The sequence below is a fragment of the Chiloscyllium plagiosum genome, chromosome 3 (assembly GCF_004010195.1).
Source record: "Chiloscyllium plagiosum isolate BGI_BamShark_2017 chromosome 3, ASM401019v2, whole genome shotgun sequence".
NCBI lineage: Eukaryota > Metazoa > Chordata > Chondrichthyes > Orectolobiformes > Hemiscylliidae > Chiloscyllium > Chiloscyllium plagiosum.
Window position 1 is genome coordinate 30,475,028 of NC_057712.1, and position 27,327 is coordinate 30,502,354.

Genomic DNA, 27,327 nt, shown 5'->3' on the forward strand with positions numbered 1-27,327 from the left:
AGAGGGTGGTACGTGTATGGAATGAGCTGCCAGGGGATGTGGTGGAAGCTGGTACAATTGCAACATTTCAGAAGCATTTGGATGGGTATATGAATAGGAAGGGTTTGGAGGGATATGGGCCGGGTGCTGGCAGGTGGCACTAGATTGGGTTGGGATATCTGGTTGGCATGGACGGGTTGGACCGAAGGGTCTGTTTCCATGCTGTACATCTCCATGATTCTATGACTCTATGCTAAAGATTCTATAGAAAGGCAAATTGTTGCAACATAAATGAATTTTGAAAAGGACAATTTGCAGATTTTTTTTGCATTTTGTATTGTTATTTGCTGAAGCATCAGTTCAGATCTGACTCTGACATAAGGTGGTGCCAAACTGGGTATAACCCTTATTTGTTGGAGACATTTACTTTGACCAAGAAATTAACCTTAGATGCGGGCTTAATTTTAATGATAGTGGAGCCATTTAGAATCATAGAATTCCCTGCAGTGTCAAAGCAGGCTATTCAACCCATCAAGTTCACACTACCCTCCAAACTGCAGCCCACCCAACCCTACATTTCCCATTGCTAACCCTCCTAAACTGCACATCTCTAACACTATGGGCAATGTAGCATAGCCAATCCACCTAACCTATGCATCTTTGGACTGTGGAAGGACACCTGAGCACCTGCAGAAATGGTGGTGAATATGTAAACTCTACACAGTCAATTGAGGGTGGAATTGAACCTGGGTCCCTGGCGCTCTGAGGTAGGAGTTCTAACCACAGAGCCACCATATCACCCCTTTAAAGTTGAAATTCTTTCAAAGAATTAATTGAAAATAGTTTGATGCCATTCCTTCCTTTTCACTCCTAGCAGTACACAATATATTATTACAGCTGAGACGTATCATAGGAAAACAGTGTAGTTTGTGACTTTGCACACTACAACAGCATATGAAACTCTGTTTCAAGCATGAAAACAAATTCCTTATTTATTTAAGACACAGTATGTTTGCATAATGGTTATGTTACTTGAATAATATTCCATAGAACTAGATTAATGATCCAAACACATAAGGACAAATTCCATCAAGGATGGGAAATAAATACATTTGGAACAAGATGCTTGTATCAGCAGTGGTGACCATGAAGCAATCAGCTGGTTGTAGAAACGCATTTGGTTCACTCACATCCTCAAAGTAAGGAAATCAGCCAAATCTTTACTTGTCACACCTTCAAACTATTCCAAATGTTATTGACTCTTAGCTACCCACCTGCAATGCATTAACAAGCCACTCAGTTGTATTCAAGAAGATGTCTCACTACCACCTTCACAAGGGCAATTAGAAATCAGTAATAAATGCCGACCTCACCAGTGATGTTAACATCCAGTGATGATAAAAAGGCAATAAAAGGATGATCTCATATACGCATGAACATATACATTTTCTAAATTGACAACCAAACATAATCTTTTTTTTTCACTTGCTTATGACTTGCCAACGTTCAGGCTGTACACTCCATGCCCTCTTGTGTAGAACAAATAATAGACTTTGATTAGCAGCTTTTTCACGATGATAATAACTAGCTTCAAAGAAATGTTAGAAATTACACAATCTGTCATTGTTTCAGATCGCCGAGCCATATGACATATGGCAGCTCCACAGAGGAAATTGCCTCTGTACTTATTTATTTTAAATCCTTGGGTGTGATTATGTTTTCATTCTTTGCTAATGCAACTAGTATTTCAGGAGCTATTTTGAATAGTAACTGGATCTGTTCTGAACTTACTGGTCTCCTTCTTAAAATATTATCGAGCTAAATTTTTATCCTTGGCCTGACAAAAGCTGAAGTCCAAGATGCACAGTCTATTGTGCCTCACAGTGCTATATGGTCAACTGTGTCAAATATACATAAAACATTATGGATACAATTTTACTGCTTTAAATTATACAATTTTATATTTTAAAGTTGCAAATACAATTTTAAGGATGATTAAGTTTCAGGATTGATGACAGTGTATTATTGAACTGGAAAATTCAACATATCATTCACATTGTTGCACTCGTCAATTTGGTCTTGGGATGGGGCCCACTATCATTTAGGTCCAGACAGCACTGCTATGGGCCAGGTCTAGTGATTGCTGTCAACTGGAGAATACATGAATAAAGCAAGTAAAAATAATAAGAAAATAAATACTTGTAGGAAACAAGGATTGATCAGGGCAGGCATAGGGCAGGCATGTTTTTTTTTTGAAGAATTAGTACAGGTTACATGGGCTGAATAGACATTTTCTATGCTGCACTATTCCAGTCAAAATGTGCCGTAATTGTCCATGACAATCATTGTGGAAAGCGAGAGATAAGGACCCAACTAAAGGGGAAACACAAAGGCTCATGATTTATCTCCCTGATCCTGGTACCAGTTATGGACCTAAAGTTTGCAATGTTAGGCCCTTTCTTACTAAAACTGAAGAAGTGACGAGATGACAATCTTGACAAAAATGTTTAAAATTGTAACGGGTTATGTCAGAGAAAAAAGCAATTGGTTGTCAGTGAGGCAGAAATGAGAAAGTCTAAATTCTAAACTATTATTACAACAGATGGAAGGAGATGTGATAAAATATTTCTTTACATGCATAGTGGGCCATATGTGGAATTCTCCAATAGAAACTAAGCAACAGAGGCAATTACATCGCTATTTTGAAAATAAGCATTGTCTTTATTGAGAAGACACGCAAAATTAAATGTGTACTTCCACATGCCTCCTTTGTGATGTGTGGTCTTGCTTTTAAAGATATTCAATACGTTTGCTACAATATAGTTATATACATGGGCTTACATTTTGCAATTTGACCTTAGCTTATTCTGTTTATTCTATTATTTGTACACCCCAGTCCAACACCAGCACCTTCAAATCATTAGTTTATTTTATAAACACCAATAGTACTTCAATGTCATCTGATTCTCTACAGGCTTTACCTTGCTGTCTTTAGTTGAAAATAGTGTCAGTTGAAATTACAGTTTTTCATTATGGTCAGGCAATGACCCAAATGATCTAAACTCACATTTCTGGCTCTATGACCTTATTGAATCCTGAATATGTCACAAATTTCAATGAGTATGTAGCCAGCTGAGTTCCTGCATATTAGCCATCAGGAGGAGGTTTTTTTTTCCTCTGTTTTATTCCCTTCCCAAATATGACCTTGTTGTGTAAAAATGTATATTTACATACACATTGAAGCAAATTGTTCCAACATTGGAACTAAATATGAAGGTGATTTTTGAGATTGTATGGAGCTGAAAATTTAACAAAATTCCCATATCTGAATAATTTTGAGAAATTTGAATACAACAACAGGTTTGAAATCCATATCTACATAAAAGTGCTGCTTGCTTAAGTTTTGACAGAAGTGAAATAAATACAGGTTAATTACTGGCCTGTCTATAAGCTACTGTATTTGATTTTAAATACTTAATGGCTCTTAGTTTGTGCTTTAACTCTGTATTAGAGAGATTATTTTGTTACTGATTAGAATATGGAAATGCTTTCTGACAAAATAGATACAATGTCTCGGGCACCTGAGCAAAGATTTTAGAGACAGTGACAAGCTTTGCCTGTTACTTGTAATCCTGTGTCAGAGCAGTTTCTTTCAGCTCCCAATTTATGTTCCTGGACCTTCTTATGACTTTCTTCTTTAGTTCCAGGTGGATGCAAGTAGATGCCTTATCTTTGACACCGATGTGCTGTCCTCCTCCATAACTGAACATATTTGTGGAGCCATCATTTGGTGGTGGCTACTTAATTGTTCACGACCATTCACAGCTGAATATGGCAGGAATGCAGATGTTAGATCAGAGCAGTAAGCTATGAGTTCGGATAACTGTTCCTCACTTGCTGGAAAATTACAAAAATCCTTTCTGATACTACTGTGGACAATCAGTCTATAACCGGTAGATTGGCGAGGATGAGTTTGAGTCATTTTTTTCCCTGTTCTTGATTCCCCAGCTAGAGTCATAGTCATAGAACTGTACAGCATGGAAAGAGACCCTTTGGTCCAACTCATCCATGCCGGCCAGATATCCTAAATCAATCTAGCCCCATTTGCTAGCATTTGACCCATATTTCTCCAAACCCTTCCTATTCATATACCCATTCAGGAGCCTGTGTAATTGTATTGACTTCCACCACTTCCTCTGGCAGCTCATTCGGTACATGCACCACCCTCTGCATGAAAATATTGCCTTTTAGCATCCTTTTAAGTTTTTCCCTTTACAACTAGGCCCTCTAGGTTCTGGACTCCCCAGCCTTAGGAGAGAGACTTTGGCTATCCACCCTGTCCATGCCCCTCATGTTTTAATAAACTTCTATATGGTCACACCTCAGCCTCTGACACTCCAGGGAAAACAGCCCCAGCCTATTCAGCCTCTCCATACAGCTCAACTCCTCCAACCCTGACAACATCCTTGTAAATCTTTTCTGAAATCTTTCAAGTTTCACAACATCCTTCCTATAGCAGTGAGATCAGAATTGAACACAGTATTTCAAAAGTGGATTAACCAATGTCCTGTACAACTGCAACATGACCTTCTAACTCCTATACTCAATGCATTGACAAATAAAGGCAAGCCTCCTTCACTATCCTGTCTACCTGCTATTCCACTACTTGCTGCAGACGCATTGAAGTAGCTGTGTCCTTTAGACTTGAACCCACTCTATCCCTATGTTCCAATCTTATACACCTCTGTCTCGTCTCATTTGCCAACCTCACTGCTCCAAGGAAAATGACTCCAGCCTACGCAATCTTTCCTCACAGCTCAGATTTTCCAGCCAAGGTAGACTCCTGATAAATTTAATCTATAACTTCTCTAGTCAATCATACTCTTCCTATAATGTGATCAGAACTGCAAGCAGTACTCCAGTTGTGGGATAACTAGTATTTGATACAATTTCGGCATAACCTCTTTTCTCTTGTATTCTTTGCTTTGCCTAACAAAGACAAATATACTATATGCCTCATGAGCAACTTTCTTTACCTGCAGTGCTGCCTCCACAATTTGTGAACATATACACCAAATTCCCTCTGATCTTCTGATTTCTTGAGTTCTGAAGAAGGGTCACTGCGGCCAAAACGCAACTCTGCTTTCTCTCCAGAGGTGCTGCTTGGCCTGCTGGGTTTTCCCATCAATTTCTGGTTTTGTTTCTGATTTTCAGTATCTACAGTTGTTCATTTTTTCTATCCCCTGTGACCTTTAATCCTTGTCAGGGTCCCATGATTCATTGTTTAATCCCTTGCCTTGTTAGCTCTCCCCAAATGCATTAATTCACACATTTCCAACTATTTCGAGTCTTCTAAGTAAAAGTAAGTTCTCCAGTTTGTGTTCAGATCCCAAGACTTGATTCTCTCTTTTTGTAACAAATTACTTGTGGGGTCAATGATTGATGTGGATTGGTTTTAAAAAAAAGTTATAATGCAATATAAAACGTGGCGATTCTTCAAGGAGAATGAAGCGAGTATGCGAGTAATTATGTTATAATCTGCCTATACAGTTCGATCTCTTATTTTGCATGTTTCATCAACACAAATTTGCTGTAACGTGATTGATGAATTGGAGACATTGTTTCCAAAGTGTGAACTTTTAAAATGTGCATTGGCTGTAACATGATTACATCGCCAGCACTTTAAATGCTGTTCCTAAAGCACAATTTTTCTATGACACGGATTGCACAAGGACGCAGCCATCGTATTACAGAAGAACTGACTGTACTGCATGTAAAACAAAACTTTTCACTGGACTTAGATATATGAAACAACAATAAATGAAATCGAATGATGAATTAATATATTAAATTAATATCTTAAATTTCTGTGCAGTGGTATCCTCTCTACCTCTGGGCAAGGTTGCAAGTCCCATCTGCTTCAGGATTGTGGAGTAATATTTTTTGAACAGGTGATATTTTAAAAAAAAACTGCAAGGTATTATAATTCAATGCAATTTACAGCCTGAGATGATTTTAGAGCCCAGGAGGAATGTCTTGCAGGCAGCATCATAGTGAAGCTGTCCAGGGAGGGTGTCCTGCAGTCAGTTCTTGTTGCAAGGAAACAACTGCAATGGTAATATGGAAAATCTACAAGTTCATTGGCTGATAAATAACTGCTTTGGGACTATCTGTAAATTGCTACAAATTAGAAGAGTATTAATAAGCAATAGAAATAAATGAGAGTGAGGAGCAACATCATAACGTAGCATAAGTAAGCCGAAGATGGGTAAAGGCAGGAGAATAAAGTTCATAACAGGGAAGTAAGTTTGAAACTATACCAAAGTATGGGAGGAGAGCTCAGTCCCAGGTGTTGTATAGCCTGTGGGAAATCTTCTATGCTCCTGGCAGTCTGGATGACCATAAGTGAAGGAAATTAGATCAACATGAGCACTGGGTTTTGGAGTTTGAGTGTCAGCAGAGGCACAGCAGCATGTTTGAGGCTAAGAATTACATGGGATAAAAAGTTTCAGTGCATGGTCACCCTGCAGCTTAAGGAAATGCACTCAGAGTGAGAAATGTTGGCCACCAATCAGAGGAATGGTGAAAGGCAGGTATTCAGGTTAGCCCCAGAGTGCGCTGCACTCAAGACATGATTTTCAATATTGGTGAGACTGATGTTTCCTCTGGGGAGTGCAACCAGTGGCTAGCTGCACAAGGGTGGAGCAGAAAGGGAAGGACAATACTATAGGTTGGAGATTCAACTGTGATGGATACCACACATGTGTTTCTGAAGCTGCAGACATGACTCCAGGGTGGTGTGTTACCTTCCTGAAGCCAGGGTCAAAGATGTCACTGAATACTGCAGGGCATTCTGAAAAAAAATTGTGGTTCAACTTGGCACCAACAGCATAGAAAGAAAGAGTGATGAGGTCCCGCAAAAAAGAATTTAAGGAGTTAGGTGAGCAGACTAAAAGCAGGATTGCCGAGGTTCTAATCTCTGGATTAATCACAAAACATGTGCTCATGAGTATAGGAATGGGTGGATAGAGCAGATAAATGCGTATCTGAAACACTGGGAACAGAACAGAAGGCTTTAGATTCTGGGATCACTGGGTTTGTTTCCGGGGAAGGTGGGACCTGCACAAAACTCCAGAAACTGGTTAGGGCCAATATCATTGTGGGGAAATTTGTGGGGAGGGTGGCACCAACAAGTGCAGAGAACCCTGGATGTCAGGGGATAAACAGGATTGGATAAGAAAGAAAAGCAAGCTTATGGTAGATTCCAAAGGGTTAAAACAGATTTGTTAGAGGAATCAAGAAAGTGCAGGGGGTTGCTTGAAAAAGAAATTTAAGAGCACAAAGAGAGGACATGAGGAAATACTGGTGTGTAACAATAAGGAAAATCCAAATCCATTTTATAAGTATGTTAGGGTCAAGAGAATAAGCAATAGGGAAATAATAGGGCCCACTGGCGATCAAAGTGGCAAACTATACGTTGAGCTGAAAGACACAGCTGAGATAGTCAATGAGTATGTTGCATCTGTATTCACTGTAGGTATAGAAATAAGAGATCAACTGCATCATACTGAAAAGAATTAGTGGGTGGTGAGGAGGAGGTATTAGTGGTTTTAGCAGGCTTGAATGTAGATAAATCTCCAGGCCCAGATCCTGAAGAAAACTGTAACTGTTTGGCCAAGGCTTGGCTTTGTTTTAGAGTTTTGCTGTGAGCTTACGTAAAGTCCTTCCATGGAAGGAATCTACATAAGCTCAAGTGGTGTACTTGAGCTCAAGTGGTGTACCCCAAGCTCAGTCAAACTGCTAAGGCTGTCCACTTCCATTGGAATACCCTGTAACTCATATGCTCCAATTGCTGCATTTTCTAGTGATAGATCCAGTTGCAGTACCTCTTTGAAGTTCTGCTGGGTTTCATGCGATAAGCGCTTTTGCACGGTTACATCATTAATCCCATATACCAAAAGGTCTCTCAGCATCTCATTAAGGGTTAAACTAAAATCACATGCCTCTGCCAGTCATCTTAACCAAGTCAAAATTCCCAATATGGATTTGCCTGATTTTCAACGTGCCAAGCAAAACTGATAGCATCTCAGAATTAGAGGAGCCTTGGGATCATAATATCCCTTAACTAAATCCGTGAACTGTTGAAAGGTTTTAGTATCTGGTGCCTCAGGGAAAGATAGGCTCAAAATAACTGGAAAAGCTACAGGTGCACACACTGTCAAAAGAATTGCTCAGTGCTTTTCCTCTGATCCAATGTCATTTTCCAGGATCTTTCACACACTGGGCCCAGTGTTCAATGGCAAGATCAATGATTTAAGCTTCCCAAATAACGGCATGCTACTGGAAGTGCTTATGCCAACTCAAAGACAACATTTTTGAGGGAATTTATTCAGGAATGTGCTTTTCTCTTATTGCCACTGAAATAACGCTGCAGAGGCTGGTATCCTGTCACCAAGTCAACCTTTATTTCCACAAGGTGCGTCCTTGACATTGATCCAGCTCCCTCAGAGCCAGCTCTCAGAGTGAACGGAATCTCGCTTACTTGTGCTTTTGTTTGTCAGCCAGGATTCCCTGATTGGACCAGATTAATAGCCCCAGTCAGGGAACTCACATTCTTTGAGGCTCACATGGCTGACCTCATTATAATCACTACAGGAATAGATATTGTCCTCTATTAGTATGATTGAGTGTCCAAAAGGCTTTGGTGTCCTCTAGTACCAGGGTCAAGGATGATCTTTGGGGCTGGGGAGGAAATTGGATTGGGAGAGGAGAGGTCCAGATGTCATAAACCATGTTGATACCAATGTCCTGATAGATTTAGAACAGATGTTCTGCTCAAAGAATTTGAACATTATGAGCCAAACTAAAACACAAACTCTTCAAGGTGGTAAACATTACTACCAGTGCCTGGACAAGCTGGCATGGGGTTAATAAGTAAATGAGTTAAAGATATGGTTTCAAGATAGAGTGGGAGGATAGGATTTCAGTTCCTGGGGTACTGGCACCAATGCTGGGGTAGAAGTAAACTGTTTTGAATTGAATTGAATTGAATTAGCTTTATTGTCACATGTACTCACATGAGTACAGTGAAAAGTGTATAAGTTACCACTTACAGCACCATATTTGTTACAGAATAGGGAAATGAAGAAAACAAAATTACATTACAGCTCTACACAGTAACCATAGGTCAGAAAAACAGAAGCAAAGTTACAAAGACCAACGTCACAGTCTCTCTCCAATGGCTCTCCACAGCAAATCAGCATAGGGGGCCTCCACATGGTCTGACTACTGCCTGCTACCATGCTCTGCATTGGGCTGCTGGTCACTGGTGTCCCTGCTCTGGCCGCTGGTCACCAGTGTCCCCAATATGGCCACTAGTTACCAGTGTCTCTGCTCTGGCTGCTGGTCACCAGTGTCCCCAATATGGCCACTAGTTACCAGTATCTCTGCTCTGGCTGCTGGTCACCAGTGTCCCCAATGAGGCAGCTGGTCACCAGGGTCCCCAGTATGGCTGCTAGTCACCCTGCTCTGACTGCTCATCACCAGTATCCCAATCAGCCACTGGTCACCAGTGTCCCTGCTCTGGCCGCTGGTCACCAATGTCCCTGCTCTGGCTGCTGGTTACCGGTGTCCCCAATACGGCCTCTGGTCCCCAGTGTCCCTGCTCTGGCTGCTGGTTACCATGGTCCCCAATATGGCAGCTGATCACCAGAGTTTTTGATCTGGCCGCTGGGTGCTAGTGTCCCTACTCCAGCCACTGGTCACCAGAGTCTTTGCTCTGCCACTGATTGCCAGTGTCCCTGCTCCGGCTGCTGATTGCCAGTGTACCCACTCCAGCCTTTGGTCATTGGCACCCTTGCTCTTGCTGCTGGCGTTTCTGGCAACCATCCTTCCTGCATCAGAGGCTGGGGGTCCAAGGCCAAGAGAAGGGAGGGAAGGGAAGAGAAAAGGAGAAACAAAGAAGAAAAGGAATGAGTGGAGCAGATGAGCTCTGGCTGGATTGTCCTACTCTGCCGCCATCTTATCAGAAATCTGGAATAGGCTTTACTTTACCTATACTGGGGGTCAGTGTTCAGTTGAACTGAACAGGTCGTGCTGTAGAGAGGGCTTTAAACAATATGATGGGCAGATAGTTTGGGAATGGGGAACTGCAGGCTTAGAAAGTAAAAAATGGTGGCATTGGAGGATAATTGTTTAGATAGTAATACCGAGAGTGGGACAGGAAGGAACAGAATGTAGAAGCATATGAAAACAGCAGCAAGGGTGAAAAAAATTGTTAAAAAAGCAAAGTTGATGACTCTTTGATACACTTAATATTCAGAAGGAAGTAAATGAATTAATGGCACAAATAGAGATTAATGGGTATGATCTAATAGCTATTACAGATGGATTGTTACAGGGAGATCAAAGGTAAGAAGTAAATATTCAGAATATGCCACTTTGCTGATAGACAGGCAAAGGTACTGCAGAAATTTTGTTCGCATGAGGTGGAATAAATACAAAAGCAAGAAATTAAATTGTGTCAGATGATAAAGAATCTACATGGCAGCATAAGAAATAACAAGGGCAAGAAGATATTGGTGGGGACTGTCTATAATCAGCCCACCAATAGTAGCTGTTCCATTGGACAGAAAATAAATCAAATGACAAAGAGGACATGGAAAAATATGCCTTAATTTAATCATGTCTGAATCTAATATTCATGTAGATTAGGAAAATCAGGTTGAGAGAAGTAGCCATGAGAAAGATTTTATGGAATGTATTCAGGACAATTTGTGACCAATCAGTTGTAGATCCAATCAGGGATTCAGCGATGTTGGATATGGTAATAAGTGATGAGGCTCATTTAACAAATGATCTCAAAGTAAGAGATCTATTAGAGAATGATGACCATTACATGACCGAATTTAGCATTCAGCTTGATAGTAAGAAACCTGGGTCTGAAACATTGAAGGCTTTATAAAAGTATGCGAAATTCCCCAACTTACCTGTCCTTTCATACGCAGTTTAACAGAAAATACAAACGAGTTTCTTGTACTTCACTATTCACAAGAACTGTTAATTTTTACAAATAAATAGATTCTAGTTACAGCTATGACCTGGCAATATGTAATTCGGATGTTAAAACTTTGATCCACTTATAAAACTCCCCCTTCGCACCAATGCAGATACAAAAGAAAGTGGATATGATGGATGGAGGGAAAAACTGGCATGGTAGTTCAGAGGCCACTATTGACAGGGTTCACTGCAATGATTCTTTTTGAAGACCAGGACTTGCAACTCCTTGATTGCTCATTTCCAGGTACTTTCATTGGCTTGCAGGAGGCATACAGCAATAGGTTTTGCAATTTATCTAATCCCTGATTTATTGGGTAAAGACAACAGCTTGCAGCAACTGGTGAGGGAAAATCAACCGGCTTTCATCAGGCCTTAGACTTCAATTCCCGACTTCAGGCGACTGACTGTGTGGAGTTTGCACGTTCTCCACGTGTCTGCGTGGGTTTCCTCCAAGTGCTCCGGTTTCCTCCCACAGTCCAAAGGGCTGTGCAGGTCAGGTGAATTGGCCACACTAAAATTGCCTGTAGTGTTAGGTAAGAGGTAAATGTAGGGGTAGGGGTATGGGTGGGTTGCGCTTCGGCGGGTCGGTGTGGACTTGTTGGGCCGAAGGGCCTGTTTCCACACTGTAATGTAATCTAATCTAGACATTACCTCCTCATCTAGAGATTCTAAGGTTCCTGGCTATACCATTCACACTCGCAAACTGTTCAGCTACCTGTGAGTCAATCACATGGGTGGTTGCAGCAGTAGGTCTTTTTCATTGAAAACTGGTTACAGCTCCACAGATCAATCAGCTACACAGTGCTGACCAAATCTCACCTTGTGCACATCGCATATTGCCAGGTTGTCCACAAGTGAACCTTCTGTATTGATTGAACAAGCACAGTATAAACAATTCCTTCAATAATTGCTTGTAGCTAGCTTTTAAAAGTTGTGACAGTTCCTTGCATAATCCTTGTCTGTAAAAAACAAAACACAGTTCTTTTCCAATGTCAGTCCAAAATCTAAAGTTAAAGTTAAAAAAAACAGTCTTTATAATTGGATGAGAAAGGCCAAAATAAATATGTACCTTAGAGAATGAGGATGAGGAAATAATGGGGAACCAGCAAATGGCAGAGTTATTGAAACAAATACTTGACATCAGTCTTCACAGGAGAGGACACCAATGGCATTTGGAACTTATGAAATAAACAAGTGGCCAAAGGAAGGGAATTAAATGATAACAATAACTATCACTAGAGGAGAAAAAGTACTGAGGAACTAAAGGCTCAGATTCCTAGACCTGATGGTGGATTTGCCAGGATTTTGAAGGAAGTAGCTATGGACATCATGGATCATCAAATTCTGGAAAAGTCCAGAGAATTGGAAGTGAGCCAACATCATACCTTCATTCAGAAAGGGAAAGAAACAATAAAAAAAAGTAGACCAGTTAGCTTAACATCTGCCATGGGGAGAAAAAAAATCTTACTGTCCTATTTTAAGGATATAATACGATGAAAAGGATGTAAAAGATGCATTTTGAAATACACATAATAATCAAGCAGAGTCAGTGTGGCTTCATGAAGAGAAATCATGCCTGACAAGTTATTTGAGGAGAGACCAGTAAATAAAGGTGAACCAGGAGAGTTAATGAGAGCCCATAGTGTTGGTAATAACATGTTAGCATAGATAGATGATTAGCTAACTAATAAAAGAGAAAGTTAGGGAAAACAGGATATTTTCAGAATGGCTACTTGTAACTAATAGAGTGCCACAGAGATCAATGCTGGGACCACAATTATTTACAGCACATATGCACCTTCCAAACCCACAACCACTTCCATATGGAAGAACAGGAACAACAGATAAATGGGAAAACAATCACCTCCAAGTGCCCCTTCAAGTGACTCACCATCCTGACTTGGAAATATATTACCATTTCTTCAGTGTTGTTGGGTCCAAATCCTGCAATTCCTCCCTAATGTCATTGTTCATATCCTTACAGCAGATGGACTGCAGCAATTCAAACATGTACCTCACCACCATTTTCTCAAGGGCAACGAGGGAATGGCAGCAAATACTGCTCAGCCATTTATGAACATTTTGTAAAAATGACATGCATGATGGAACTAAGTGAACATTCACCATGTTTGCAGATGACACAAAAATGGATGATCAGGCAATTAGTGAGGAATATGCAAAAAGGGATATTAGTGATATTGGCAGATGTAGTATAATGTGGGAAAATTTTGAGGTTATTCATTTTGGCATGAAGACTTGAAGAGCTGACTATTATTGAGATGGAGGAACACAGTGGAAAACTGCAGGACAGACAGATTCTGGGGTCCTCATGCATGAATCACAAAAAGCTAGGATTCAGGTTCAGCAGGTTATAGGGAAGGCAAATGAACTCTTGAGGGTATAGAATATAAAAATAGGTCAGTCTTGCTAAAACTGTACAAGACACGAGTCAAGACTATACCTGGAATGTTGTGAACAGTTTTGATTCCCCTACCTAACGAAAGATAGATTGGTATTGGAGATAATTCAGAGAAGGTTCTCCTAGACATGGAGAGATTTTCTAATGGAGGTGCTCAGCATGTCAGGCTTGCATCCAGTGACCACACTGAATATAAGATTCCTGATAGGCTAGACAGGTTAGATGCAGAGAAGTAGGTTTTGCTTGTGTGGGAGTCGAGGACTAGAAGGCATAATTCAGAATAAAGGGTTGCCTATTTAAAGCAGAGATGAAGAAGACTTTTCTCAGGTTTGTGGATTTCTTTACTGTAGAGAGCTAAAGGCTGGGTCATTAAATATATTCACGACTGGAATAGACAGATTTTTGATAAGACATTTCAGGGTCATAGGCAAAAGCAGGAAAGTAGAGTTGAGGATTATCAGATTAGCTGTGACCTGCAGATACATTCTAATTTGCTCAAAAAGCACACAACCTGCAGGCAGTCAATCCATGTAACATTTTATAAATTCCTTCTTTGAAAATAGAATCAGTCTGACTCAAGACTGGGATATAGACAGATCTAACCTCACACCTTTAATACATTGCTTGAGCTGAGATGTCATTTTTTTAATAAAATCTAATTTATCTTGAGATTATGACTTCAAAGAAGTTCTGGAATTTACATATTAATGAACCAAAACATACAATCCATTCTAAAAGATTAAAAATCACACAACACCAGGTTATAGTCCAACAGGTTTAATTGGAATTAAACCTGTTGGACTATAACCTGGTGTTGTGTGATTTTTAACTTTGTACACCCCAGTCCAACACCGGCATCTCCAAATCATTCTAAAAGATGAAAGACTTAACAGCAATCTAGGTTTATTCAATACATCATTTTAATTGCATGACACTGTGATCTTTTGCTATAAATTCTGTGTCTTATGATCCTGGTCCACTAGTTACCTGATGAAGGAGCAGCGCTCTGAAAGCTAGTACTTCCAAATAATCCAATTGGACTATAACCTGGTGTTGTGTGATTTTTAACTTTGTCCATCCCAGTCCAACACTGGCATCTCCACATCATTAATTTCAATGAGAGAGAAGAATTAATAGACTGAATGGCCTACTTTTGCCACTATGTCTTATAATACTGAAGGGCATGAATAAACCAGATGGGTTTTTTTATGGCATGGTCACCATTAGACTAGTTTTAATTCCCGATTTTACTGATTTCAAATCAGTACCATCTGCCATGGTGCAACTAATCCTATGTCCCTGGAACATTAGCCTGGGGCTCCAGATTACCCGTTCAGTGACATGACTGCTATATCGTTACTTTCCTTTGACATTTCCATTGGCTATCAAGTAAAATGTATTCAGTAATCATGCATGTAATGAGCCTCAGGAAAATCGAATAATGAGACAAACATTCAGGTAAAGTTTGAGGTTCAGGTAAAAGGCTTGTGTTCTCTGTGGCTGACAGATTAAGGAATGCAAGAACAGTGGTTGACAATCATGCTATAGGTTTGCCAAATTTGAGGAAATCTTAAGAGGCAATCATGTTTCAGCTGCTCCCTGAGTCTCGCATGCCCATGCCTGAAGTGTGATATTGTAATCAATTTGCTTTCACTTCATGGCTGTTAAACAACTTGTCGGAGAACAGTGTAACCTTCTCATCTGAGTCACATGGAACATCTATTTAATATAGGTTGCCATGTTGCTGCTTGTGGATGAGTAGTTTGATAATGTTTCCTGTAATATGATTATAATGAGAGTGCTTGTTTTTATCAGATTGCAAAAAAAAAGACTTCCTTAGTGCAGCATCAGGAGCAACATTACAGATGAAACAACCTTTTATTAATCAAAAGGGATATATAAAACTTAGAAATTACACCAATCCAAATTTACCAGGGCAATAAACAAATATTATTCAAGCTTGAATGCCTTCAAATTAGGCTGTTTGATATTGGTGTGCAAACACTCCATGCACTCACATAGACTGCCTTTCTATTTTAAGGCAGGCACCAGCCCATCAAAGATAAAAGGTGAACATTGTTGTTAAAATAATGAAGAAAGGAGTTTGAAATTTTGTTTTGACAGATTTGCTCCAGATATTTTGCTTCTGCTTGGCGCCAAATACTCTTGTAAACAAATTCCCGCTCTGAAAAAGTTGAAGTGTGACTTGATGCATGCAGTATCTACTAAAACAGAGTTTCCCATGGGTTGAACTGAAATCCTTCCTACTACATTAAACTTCTGACTCAATAAGAGCCCTCTTGCGCATTTTGTATGTCAGAATATCCACCGTTAGACTGTGTTACCAAGACAATGAACTATAATTCAGATTATTTTAATGCAAAAGTTCAAGGACAAAGTCAATGAAGTAGGTCTCCCTCAATTGTGAGCCATTTAAATTGTGGCGCCTAATAGGCAAAAATAAAAATTAAGACTTAAATAACTCTCAGTAATGTCATTGTCTATAACAAAGTTATTTAGTGGGTTTTGTTTTGTTGCCATTAATGTTTATGCATTCATCTCTCACGCAATGGCTCCAGAAAATGAGAACAATGAAGGAAAAGATTAGTTAGTATGTATCGTTGTCTGGCTCAAAGCTATCAGTCAGTCCCACTCCCCCCATCCCCACTTTTGTCATGTCACCCTGAAGGCTGACTTTCCTATTATAATCAGGGCTGCTTGAATCCCAATTTCATAAGCCTTTGTCATTGCAACAAAGGCACAATAGTACTTGGCTGGTTGACAGCATGATAACAGATGTCAGATTCAGATCCATGCATTTCTTTACAAATTAAAAAAAAGTCCTACAATAAATAGGTGTGAATAATTTCTGACCAAACACAGTTAACATCTCTGTTCACATAGGAAGCAAATGAATACCTCTGTTAAAATAGCAGGCAAAGACATTTCACGTGCTGCCATTTAAAGGCTAATTTCAAGAACTGAGTTTTGGAAAGTACCCTTTATAGGATAGCCTGTCAGCAAACTGGCATTTTAATTTATCAAGTTTAGTTTACTGCCATATCGAGAAATGTTATTTCAGCTTTCCTGCTGATTGTGATTCTCCAGTTTTACAATTTTAAGATACCTCATGTGGAATCTGCCTGAAGACAAGAACTTTTCTGTTCCATTGCTTTAAATAATCCCATCAAGTTCAACTAGATTTGAATATGAATATTATACACTTCCATGGCTATCATAGCCCCAGGTGATATTTGAACCCAGACCTTCTGTCCCTGGGGTAGGGACACTACCACTGCAACACAAGATCCTCCTTAGTTTTGTTCTTACAGTCAGGTTCAAGGCATTGATCATGTGTCCTGCTCTGACATTGACTGAAACCTAGCAGCCAGCTTCAATTCCTTTCATGAAGTGTCAGACTATGTGAAGTTCTAATCTCAAATATGAAATTGCTTTCATTCTGTGAAACTTGCAACATTCTCGTTACTTGTCTCTATGCATTGCTATGTTCTTTGTTTTTTTGCAGGGCTGTGTTTCAATCTATAATTCAATTTTTTTTACCAGAACACTCAATGCAATGTACAGTATAGAATTTACTTTGAGATGACTGCTCTGCAATGCAATTCACCTTGATATACTTTATGTCTAATTCAACCAAGCTATGGACACTGACATTGTTCTTTTGAATCTTTTCTCTTTTTCATAGTTTTGCCAAGTCACACATGTGGCAATCCGGGTGTCATACAGAAAGGAGTGCTGCACGGTACCAGATTTAACATTGGGGATAAAATTCGCTACACCTGTGTCACAGGTTATATCCTGGAAGGTCACGCAATACTGACCTGCATTGTTAGCCCGGGAAATGGAGCATCATGGGACTTCCCACCACCTTTTTGCAGAGGTAATTTCATAACAATCACACATTGTTTAAGCAAAATCCATAAAGGTGCATAAACACATGCACTGTTAACAGCTGCTGTGTGTTTAAAATGTGCAAAGATCTTGCATTTTGGCTTTCTCTGGCCAATGGGCATTTCAAATATACATTATTGGGTTCTGAGACATTTTGAATGTTTCTTCCGTTTAAATCATTTGCCGATATTACAGCTGAAGTGCTTTTTGCATCTCTGTGAAACAATAGAATTCAGACACCGAGGAACAATGCCTTCCTCTTTGACATTGAGAGTGAAAGGGTTAATTGCTATCCTGGTCTGTTTGATGTAAGTACCAATGAAAGAATTGTAAAACTGTATGCTAATGTACAGAGCTTTATACAGAAAACCCATTTGAAATTTAATCACCTTTAATTCTGAACAAAAAGGTGAAAAATCAAGCCCAGGGTGTTGCAGTTTTGACAAAAAGAGCACATTGTCCTTCTGTTTTGTATCATTCCTTTTATTCATGGTTTTCATCAATTATTTTAGGTTCTGGCTGTTCTTTTATTGATTGGCTATTTTTGATATGGTATAATTCCCTTGTGCTTCACAGCTAGTTGCCGTTTCTCTGTCCCATTCAATGCTTTCTCCACTTCCATGCTGTTCAATCCTGTCCATTTTGATGCTTCTACAGTTTCACTCTTTCTCTGCAGTTGCTTGGATTTTTCACAACCTCCCTGCTGTTGTATCAGGGTTAGCAAATCTTGTGGAGACGTTAGCATTGTCTTTAATGGGCATCTAATTTTGACTGTGTCAAAGGAGGTTTCATTATGCTTTTTTTTACTTCCATTTCTATCAAATATATCTCAATTTAATGTACAATCACATATATTGCCACAAAGAAAGACATTGAAACCATATGGAAACAGGTTTTTATTTCAATTATAGTCCAAAACTAGTACAAGTAGGACACAGTGGAGTACAAGAATGAACACAAATCAATTTTAGCCGGTGTCTCTGCATTTGATGTGATTATTTGAAATTCTGACGGAAAATATGATGGGCGCTGGTAACTTCTCCTGAAACCTATCAGGGATTTCAGAATCAAATACAAAAATGGGATGCCTATCCGAATCACTGATAAGTAATTAGAGTTGGTTCAAACGGTAGAATTTTTATTTTCTCGAAAAGTTAAGTTCTATATTGTTTTTGTCTGGTCCTCATGGATCTTTATAATAATTTTCTTCCCCAGAGCTCGATTTTATGTCCTACCCCCGCCCCACCAGTATGTTGGAAGATAGGGTTGGAGAGGGAGGAGAGAGGTGTTGGCAGTATGGGCAATTCATAAATTGCAGTACAAGACCTGCTGCCACTTTCCAGCTCATCCCTGATCTGTTCCTCCCCACTTCTTGTTGGCATGTTACAGTGTTGACCTGTGGAAATATTGATACAGAGTTTCATGGGGAGTGAATGGTTACATGGACTAGACACTTGAAATCTGGCTAGTTCTAAGTTGCATTCTGTATTTTACTCCCACGTTTGTTACTCTGTTTCCTTTTTAATCTCTCTTTCTTTCAACTTGAGTACAGACATGGGACATCTTCAGTGGAGATGTAAGACGACCCGCCTCCACTTGGGCTATCATGGCCTATCCTGTTATTTTACCCATGAGAAAGTGAGGACCATGCCAAGTGTAAGCTATACCCACCCCCATCCCATGTTCTAAGTGTTATTTACCCACCCCACCTTGAGCTCTCAGTCCTGATCTCCATATCACCTTGTTGGGGGTTTGCCTGTCAAGGTTTGAAATCCACCTCCGTGACCTTTAAAAGGCATCTGGATGTGTACATGAATAGGAAGGGTTTAGAGGGATATGGGCCAAATGCTGGCAAATGGGACTAGGTCAGATTGGGATGTCTTGTCAGTGCAGTCAAGTTGTACCAAAAGGTCTGTTTCTGTGCTGTATGACTTGATGACCTCTTCTTGGTTGGGGACTGCCTGTAGTTCCAATAATGGCCACTATTCAAACCCAGTGCTGCTGGGGCTGGAAATCTGCTGGCCAATCTGACTAACCAGCAACTTTCTAAAGTAGAGCTTGCCCCATCCTCCAAGGGTGGTGGCAGGAGTCCCACCCTGTGCCAACTGACATGTTGCTAAGCATAAAATGGCTGTGAAACAGCTGGCTTTTTAATTGGGGAGGCCTGGGGTCGAATACCGAACCCACTAAAGTAAGGAAATTAGATTAGATTACTTACAGTGTGGAAACAGGCTCGTCGACTCAACAAGTCCACACCGACCATCTGAAGAGCAACCCACCCAGACCCATTCCCTTACATTTACCCCTTCACCTAACACTACGGGCAATTTAGCATGCCCAATTCACCTAACCTGCACATTTTTGGACTGTGGGAGGAAACTGAGCAAATCCACGCAGACACGGAGAGAATGTGCAAAATCCACACAGACAGTTGCCCATGATGGAAATTGAACCCGGGTCTCTGGCCTGTGAGGCAGCAGTGCTAACCACTGTGCCACCGTGCCGCCCATAAAATGTACCTATTTAATGTACTAAGAAGAAGTGGACGTACAGATGAATATCAGATAGATTAAGCTATAAAAATGGCATTTCTACTCAGTAATCAAATAGGCATAAACTTCACTCTGGTGGCTAAAGAAGCTTCTGCTCTGAGAGAAGCCGAACCAATAATCCTGATTGCTTCACCTAGACGTGTGCACACTTAACCAACTGCAAATGTTACCTCAGAGACCCCCTAACATGCCACACGTTCAGCCAGACTGCCTGGGAGTAAGCTTGCCAAATAGATGAACAGCACGCGCATTCACCCACCCAGATGCTCCCAACAATATTAGCAGGATCTACCACACCTACTTGAGCTAATCTCTTCACAGATCCTGCCTAAACTTGTAACCATAGTTTTGAGCTAATCAGGGAGACTGTGGCAGACCTTGCAGATGACAGCAGCTACATTTCAACAAGCACAGCCAAAGGAATTAAAAAAGTGTTTAATTCATATAGTACCTTTTGTGACCTCAGTTGTAGTCACAGTTCTAACAGAAAAAGCAGCAGTCAATCTGAATATAGCAAGGTCCCAGAAATACCAATGAAATATATGATCATCATAATCTGTTTTTGCATTGGCCAGGATATCAGAAAGAATCTATATTATTTTATGAAGATGTGACATTTAAATTTCAATAACTACCTCAGTCGTTGAGGGGCTCAGTTTACTTTACCTGAAAAATAGAACCTCTTACAACATACCCTCAGTGTATGTTGTAATGCATGAGCCTGGATTATATATTTTCATTTCAATAGAATGACTTGAACCCACAACTTCTTATTCAGAAATATGAGTTGAGTCTACAAGCAGAGCTACAGCTCACACATACAGCGAGCTATTTCTTTATTTGAGCTTTCACATCTTGTTCGCATGCAACAGTACTAACCTGTGGAACTGTTGGCATAGAACTACAAATACCATGGGGAGTGAATGATGAGAATGACGAGATACTTGAAATATGGCTAGTTCGAAGTTGCATTCTGTACTGTATATCAACATTTGTTACTTTTTAAAAAACTCTCTCTCTCAGCCTTAGTACAGGTGGAAACTATTCCTATTTGACAATCAAGAGATCTTATTGTGTTAATTGCAAAATCAAAACAGCTGATTTAAAGATGGTGTCAGCAAAATAACTAGAAAGGCCAAACTTGGGCTCAGCTATATAAAAAAATGATATATTGACTTATCCATCAGGATGTAATAGTAAAATTTTAATCCAAAAATTAATAATATTAAGTATAAAACTAACTGATAGCTTTGATTATCATTGACTGTTTATGAAGTGTAAGAGAACAAGAACTTTTGTTTGTGTAACATGTCCAAATGGGAGGTTCCCAACATGGTTTGCTACCTATTATTGAACAATTACATAAAAGTTTCTTCCATTAAGTTTTTCATTTCATATTCTGTCTCAGGTACAGATCAATTATAAGATTTGACTGCCTCAATTGCTGACAACAAATTAGAATGCGAGTAATCAGTACCATTTTTTGAATGTGCAGTTTCACTTGTCACATGCTTCAGGATAACCCCACACTTCAGATCCATCAATGAGGAGTCAGGTTTTCCATAGATTGATGATTAAAGCAGAAGTCCAATCTGAAATGAGACTATTTGAAATCTCAGTCATTTCAGAATTGGAGTATTGTGAAAGATTAAGAAAGATATTGAGGCAATAAGAATAGACCATGTTTACTCAGGCATTTTAATAAAAAATATGTTTGAAATACTCAGTAGGTTAGACAGGATCTGTGAAGAGAGAAAGAGAATTAATGTTACAGATCCAGGCCTTTTTAAGATAAAGAGCTGGGCAAAAAATGTAGGTTATAATTTTGGAACTGACAGCATGAGCATTTTTGTTAGTTTATTACTGTACTTATTCAAGGCTGGCTCAATGAAATGTAGCCACTTCAAGCAGATTTAGCACTCAGATTGAGATGGTGTTGCTATCAATAACCTGAGTTGGGTAATGGCAAGTCTAGGTAGACAATCGTTCTGCCCTTTCATTTTACACAACATAATGCAGGATTTGCTGATGCGTCCACATTGAAGCAATGTCAATCCACAGTGCATGTTCTCTTCTCATGCATCATTAGTGGATTGGAAGGAAATAATTTGAAATATGCCAGTTTGAGTTTATTTAATCCTCTGAATCATAGAGGGAAATCATTAACACATGAGCTTTGATATCAATCGTCACCTTCTCTAGCACTCATTGTGAGCCAGAATGAGTGGGAGTGATCCCTCCAACTGGTCAAGGACGTATTAATTTTCTATTGTTTCTTTCGCACTCTACACACCAAGTGTTGACCTCCCACTCCTCCAGTCTTGATTACCTATCTCTCACTCCAGACCAAATGGCCACTTTCTTCCAAGACTAATCCATGCAGCCTTCCTCCTGTTACTAGCATCTGACTCTGAGGGTCCCCAGTTACAAACTCTCACTATGGGTCCACTCCCAAGACTAAACAGGCTCTCAAGTTCCTTAATTAGTATTCAAGGAGCAGAAGGTTGCTACATATAATGTAAGACAACCCTTTTCACTGTACTTTGGTACATGTGATAGTAAGAAATCAAATCAAAATTTTGCGTCTACTGTTAGATGTAGCAGAATCACCTAATTTCATATTTTAGAGGATTGACCATTTCTCGCTTGACCTTTGTATATGTGCCAGAACCAACTAGCACCAGCTAATGGTTGGCTTAGAGTGTTGCCAACAATCTTCCTTTGTGAATAGACACTAAAGTCCTGTTTGGTCTATTGCAATGGAAGATGAACCTCTGGTCAGTCTTATCCAGAAGAGACACTCAACTTAACAAAAAGATGTACCACAAACTTTTTATTAACTGGCACCTTTAGGACCAGGAGTGTACCAGTTGATCAAGAGGTCCACATAATCAATGTAAACACAAATACTAAGTAATAGAAACAAAATGCAGGCGGTCTATACATCACTGTTATAGTTTATTTACAACATAAATCACTTAAATAATAATGCAACTTTGTATTAAATAAAGCTTACCAGCAGAAAGCCCTCTCATTTGCATCCTCAGCTGACCACTCGGACATCACAGAGATTATGATAATAAAGTAAACATCCGATATTTCAGGTATATAATTTTTGCCAGTTTATCAAGAGTGCTGGTTCATAAGTGCCAGTTAAAACAGTTTTCTATAGTTTATTGCATGATAACAATAATGTTATTATAACATAAATACTAAGAACATGAGGAGCTGGGGTAACTTATCTGACCTTTTTGGGATCTGAAGCTAGGCTACTCACCCAAGAGTGTGTGAAGTCTAATGCAGCCTCCAACATTAACTCTTTTAAAACCATTAACTTATACAACAACTCTCACCCTGCCCATCCATCGATAAATGTCAGATTCCACCTGTTTTATCCAATGACCTATTGGCTGTTCTGGATTTATTGAATGTTTGATTAATTGATTCCATTTGATGGTTAAGACAGCCAGTGACATGAATCATAGCAATATAAGCAAAATTGACACTCTAATTAAAGGTAGTCACTGCACAGTGCAATCTTCAAGCTATTAAAACCCAATCACCGTATCACTTTGTTCCCATTTCTTGGTTTAGCTAATTTCTATTCTACTCCTCACAACCGTAAAATCTTATCTGATAGTTAGTGGATGCATCATGAATCCTCAACTGGCAAAAATAATAAGTAACAGGTGAATATTCCTGCTAGTTTGTTTTTGACAGCTGCCTGGGCCTATATGTGCCCTTTGTCCCTTTTGCAAATGTTGCTTGACATCCTAATAGGCATTCTCGTACTTGTTACTTCTGTAGTCAGGACTGCGTTATGGCAACATCTGCAGAGGCAAAGTCAGCTCATTTGTCCCAGTACAGCCATAAAGTGAGTCTGCAATCTTGCCACTGGGATAAGACAGCTGACATTGACAATGCAAACCATGGAGAACTGACAGAAGGAGTAATTTGTTAGTTTGCAAAAAGAAATAAGAAAGTAGTTGTCAGAGTTTGAGGAGTGAATGGTGATTAGTAACCCCGGGTATCACTGGCAGTGCTACTCTTGGGATGGGAATTGTCTTGTATCAATTAATCTTGATCTGAAACTGTTCCAGATCCTGCCAGGTATTGCCAGATATGTGCATCGAGGATAGTGAATATGGTTGTTGCCATATGGCGAATATATTCAGTATAACAATGGTGCCTGCTGATCTCTTGGCACACAATTCATTCACATACTAATGCTCCAAGTATGAAAAACACCAGCTGTGATGTTTTGAAAGCAAACAGAACAGCCATGAAAAGTTCCCCATTTGAAATAAGTGTATGTCTCCATTTAATCCATAATTCCAGGGTATTATTCTTGAGGCCATGGGTTCGTGTTCCACCATGGCAGATTAACTTTGAATTGATTAAACATCAGGAATGAAAAACTAGTCCAATAGTGACCATGTAGACATTCTGAATTGTCGGAAATACCCATCTGCTTCACTAATGTGCTTCTGGGAAGGAAATCTGTTTAAATCTCCATGTGATACCAGACATTCATCAATATAGATGACACAGATCTGCCCTTCAATGCTGCCAGACCTGCTCAGTTTTTGTACGAAATTCTGTTTTTGTTTCTGATTTCCCGCATACACAGTTCTTTGTTTTTGTTTTCTCTTTGCACCCCACTGTCCAACCATCATCCTTGCAAATCAGTAATGGTAAACCACACAATCATGTTTACTCTCAGTCCAACTGACATCATTTCAGCTATGCTAGGTTACTTTGCAAACAAAGGACATTGACAATTTTACACAACATGCATCTTATGAATCTTAGTTTACTTTAATAAGACTCAGTATTATCCAAACTGGAAGCTAGTAGCCACTGTGGTTTGGAATGATTATTAGCAAAGAACAGAGGAAGGCAGCTATTAAGAGTGACAATACTGCACAGACAATACTGGACAGGTCACTCTCCAAACTGTGCTCGATTGGTGTTCACATCCATGGTATGTGCCAGGAGTTTACATGGTAAAAACACTGCATGTGTCCCAAACAGATGGTTACATCTGCAACTCAAAAGGGAGCAGCCTTTACTGTGGTCAAGGAGGTATACAGTCTATCAAAGTACTATCATAGTGTCTCTAGGGGCTTGTCTGATTCTAATCCAGGGATTTCCCATGGTCAATCAGACTAGTGATGATCAGAATGTGCGTCAATCAGACTAGTGATGATCAGAATGTGCCTGCAGTCTGGGGTCTGGCCTGTTTTGCCTGCAATAAGATTAAGCAAAGGTTTGACCATGTTAGAAGTGTAGCTAATGATATTGTAAGAGCTGGAGAGGTTGTGAAGTGGTCGCAGTGAGGGAGTAGAAAGCACAGACAAAGATGTGGTGGGTGAAATGCCTTGAGTGGACATGACGTATGTAATAGTGAGAGTTGTAATCCATGAGCCTTGTTAAGATGTGTTTGCAGTGGCCGAATTAGGGTAAGCAGTGGCTCTGGATTGTAAAGTAGCAAAGAGAAGATGGTGGCAATTATTTTTGCAGAGCACAAAAGATCACTAACCTTCATCTTGTACCGTCATACCTTCCATTTCTACCAGGACACATCACAGACCTGGGCCCCAATCTGCATGCAAGCTCGCTGTGTCTTGCAGTGTGACAGAATTTGTTGATCTGCAATCAAAAAAGATGATCCTTCTCTCTACTTCTCCAATCCTTGGTGACACCAGGTCCTTGTTAGTGAATCAAGAGCCTAAATTGCCTTTCTGCACTTGTCCTTCATGATGAGAATTGAATAGCACAGTGTGTGGGGCAGTTCCTGGCTTGACCTACCTGCTGTGCTGTAGTTGGGGTTTAAATATGGTACCTGTGGGTGTTAATGTCACAAAGTTCTAGCAATAACCAATGCTTTGGCTTCTGCTGCCTTGCAACTCCACAAGACGCACGCATACTGTCGAGGCTGCATGCATAGTTAATGAGGTGAAGAGCAGAAAATCACATCAGAAAAATCATCATGGGCTCTAGTGGACTGGGTGCCAAGAACCTAATTCAAAGAAATATTTTCCCTGATCATGGGAAATTCAGTTCTGGATGACCTATGTCCACAGATTCAGGACACTGTCAAGATGAAATCACCAAGTTCCATGATGCTGGATATTGATCAAAAGGAAGTGTCAGTTTCAACAAGGCAGCCGTTGTCCATGGAGGAACATTACGAGATATTACAATGGAGCATGTGCCAGTTTCAGCAGGAAACAATGTTCTCCATGGAAGAAATCCTATAGCTTAAAGGTCCTCAAACTCTTCAGACCAGATTCATCAACATCTTCGAACCAACAACCTTCTGATCTTCCAAATCAAAATTTTGGGAGAATGGTGAAACCCTCAGAGTGCCTGAATTTGTGAACTCATTGACACTGGGGAGATGGAGTAGTGACGAAAGTATATGCACGTGTAGAAATATTCATAGTGGGGAGATAATGCTTGAGGGAATATGCTGGATAAGGGAGCAAGTGTTTGAAAGAGTTCATGCTGATGAGTTAAGCACAACAGTCTACGATGATGCTGTGGTGGGAGAATAGTCTGTTTCAAATGGTGAGGTCAACCATGTGGATGTGTCTCATAGCATCTGTGATAATGTCAATAATTCATGTAACGTGTACAGAACTACAGTTGGTACCATTCAGTAAACTACACCTTGTTTAAGACAAGAGTTTGTTCTCATTAGGATGTCCAAATGCTTTCATTTAGCCACACGAGACCAAACCTGTCCGTTAGATCCCAACTCAGAAAAAAGATGGTGGCTGCAAACATATCAGAGAGCTCACAGAAAATGATGAGCAGTGCTGGGGATTCATCTTGCAACAATTTTCTCCACATCAGTGAACAGTATTTAGATGAAGCAAATTCTGCCACAGTAGTGCTGAATTTGGTCAATGCCCTAATTAATTATTCTAAACATTTCAGTCTTGTACAGAAAATGATAACTGCAAGAATATATTATAACTGATACTTTAAGCGACAAAGACTATGCCTGAACTAAGAAATTAAACCTCAAGTCATTTTTGCGTGTGTCTTGTAGATCCAGGAATATGTTTGCATCATAGTAACGGCCATGTTTGCATTATTCACTCTGTTGTTATATTTAGCCAGAAAAATAAAAGCTGAAAATGTGTTGCTGGAAAAGCACAGCAGGTCAGGCAGCATCCAAGGAGCAGGAGAATCGATGTTTCGGGCATGAGCCCTTCTTCAGGAATGAGGAGAGTGTGCCAAGCAGGCTAAGATAAAAGGTAGGGAGGAGGGACTTGGGGGAGGGGCATTGGGAATGCGATACGTGGAAGGAGGTCAAGGTGAGGGTGATAGGTCGGAGTGGGGGTGGGGTGGAGAGGTCAGGAAGAAGATTGCAGGTTAGGAAGGTGGTGCTGAGTT

General features: G+C 39.9%; 1 protein-coding gene across 1 annotated transcript in view; it reads left to right on the top strand.

The window, feature by feature from the left end:
• LOC122548600 (CUB and sushi domain-containing protein 1-like) overlaps nucleotides 1–27,327 on the top strand; it is a 2,366,391-nt gene that overhangs the window by 1,016,816 nt on the left and 1,322,248 nt on the right. Inside the window, exon 4 of the mRNA XM_043687435.1 lies at nucleotides 17,163–17,357. Within this exon, the coding sequence (XP_043543370.1) occupies nucleotides 17,163–17,357 (195 nt within the window). The remainder of the gene's footprint in view (nucleotides 1–17,162; nucleotides 17,358–27,327) is intronic.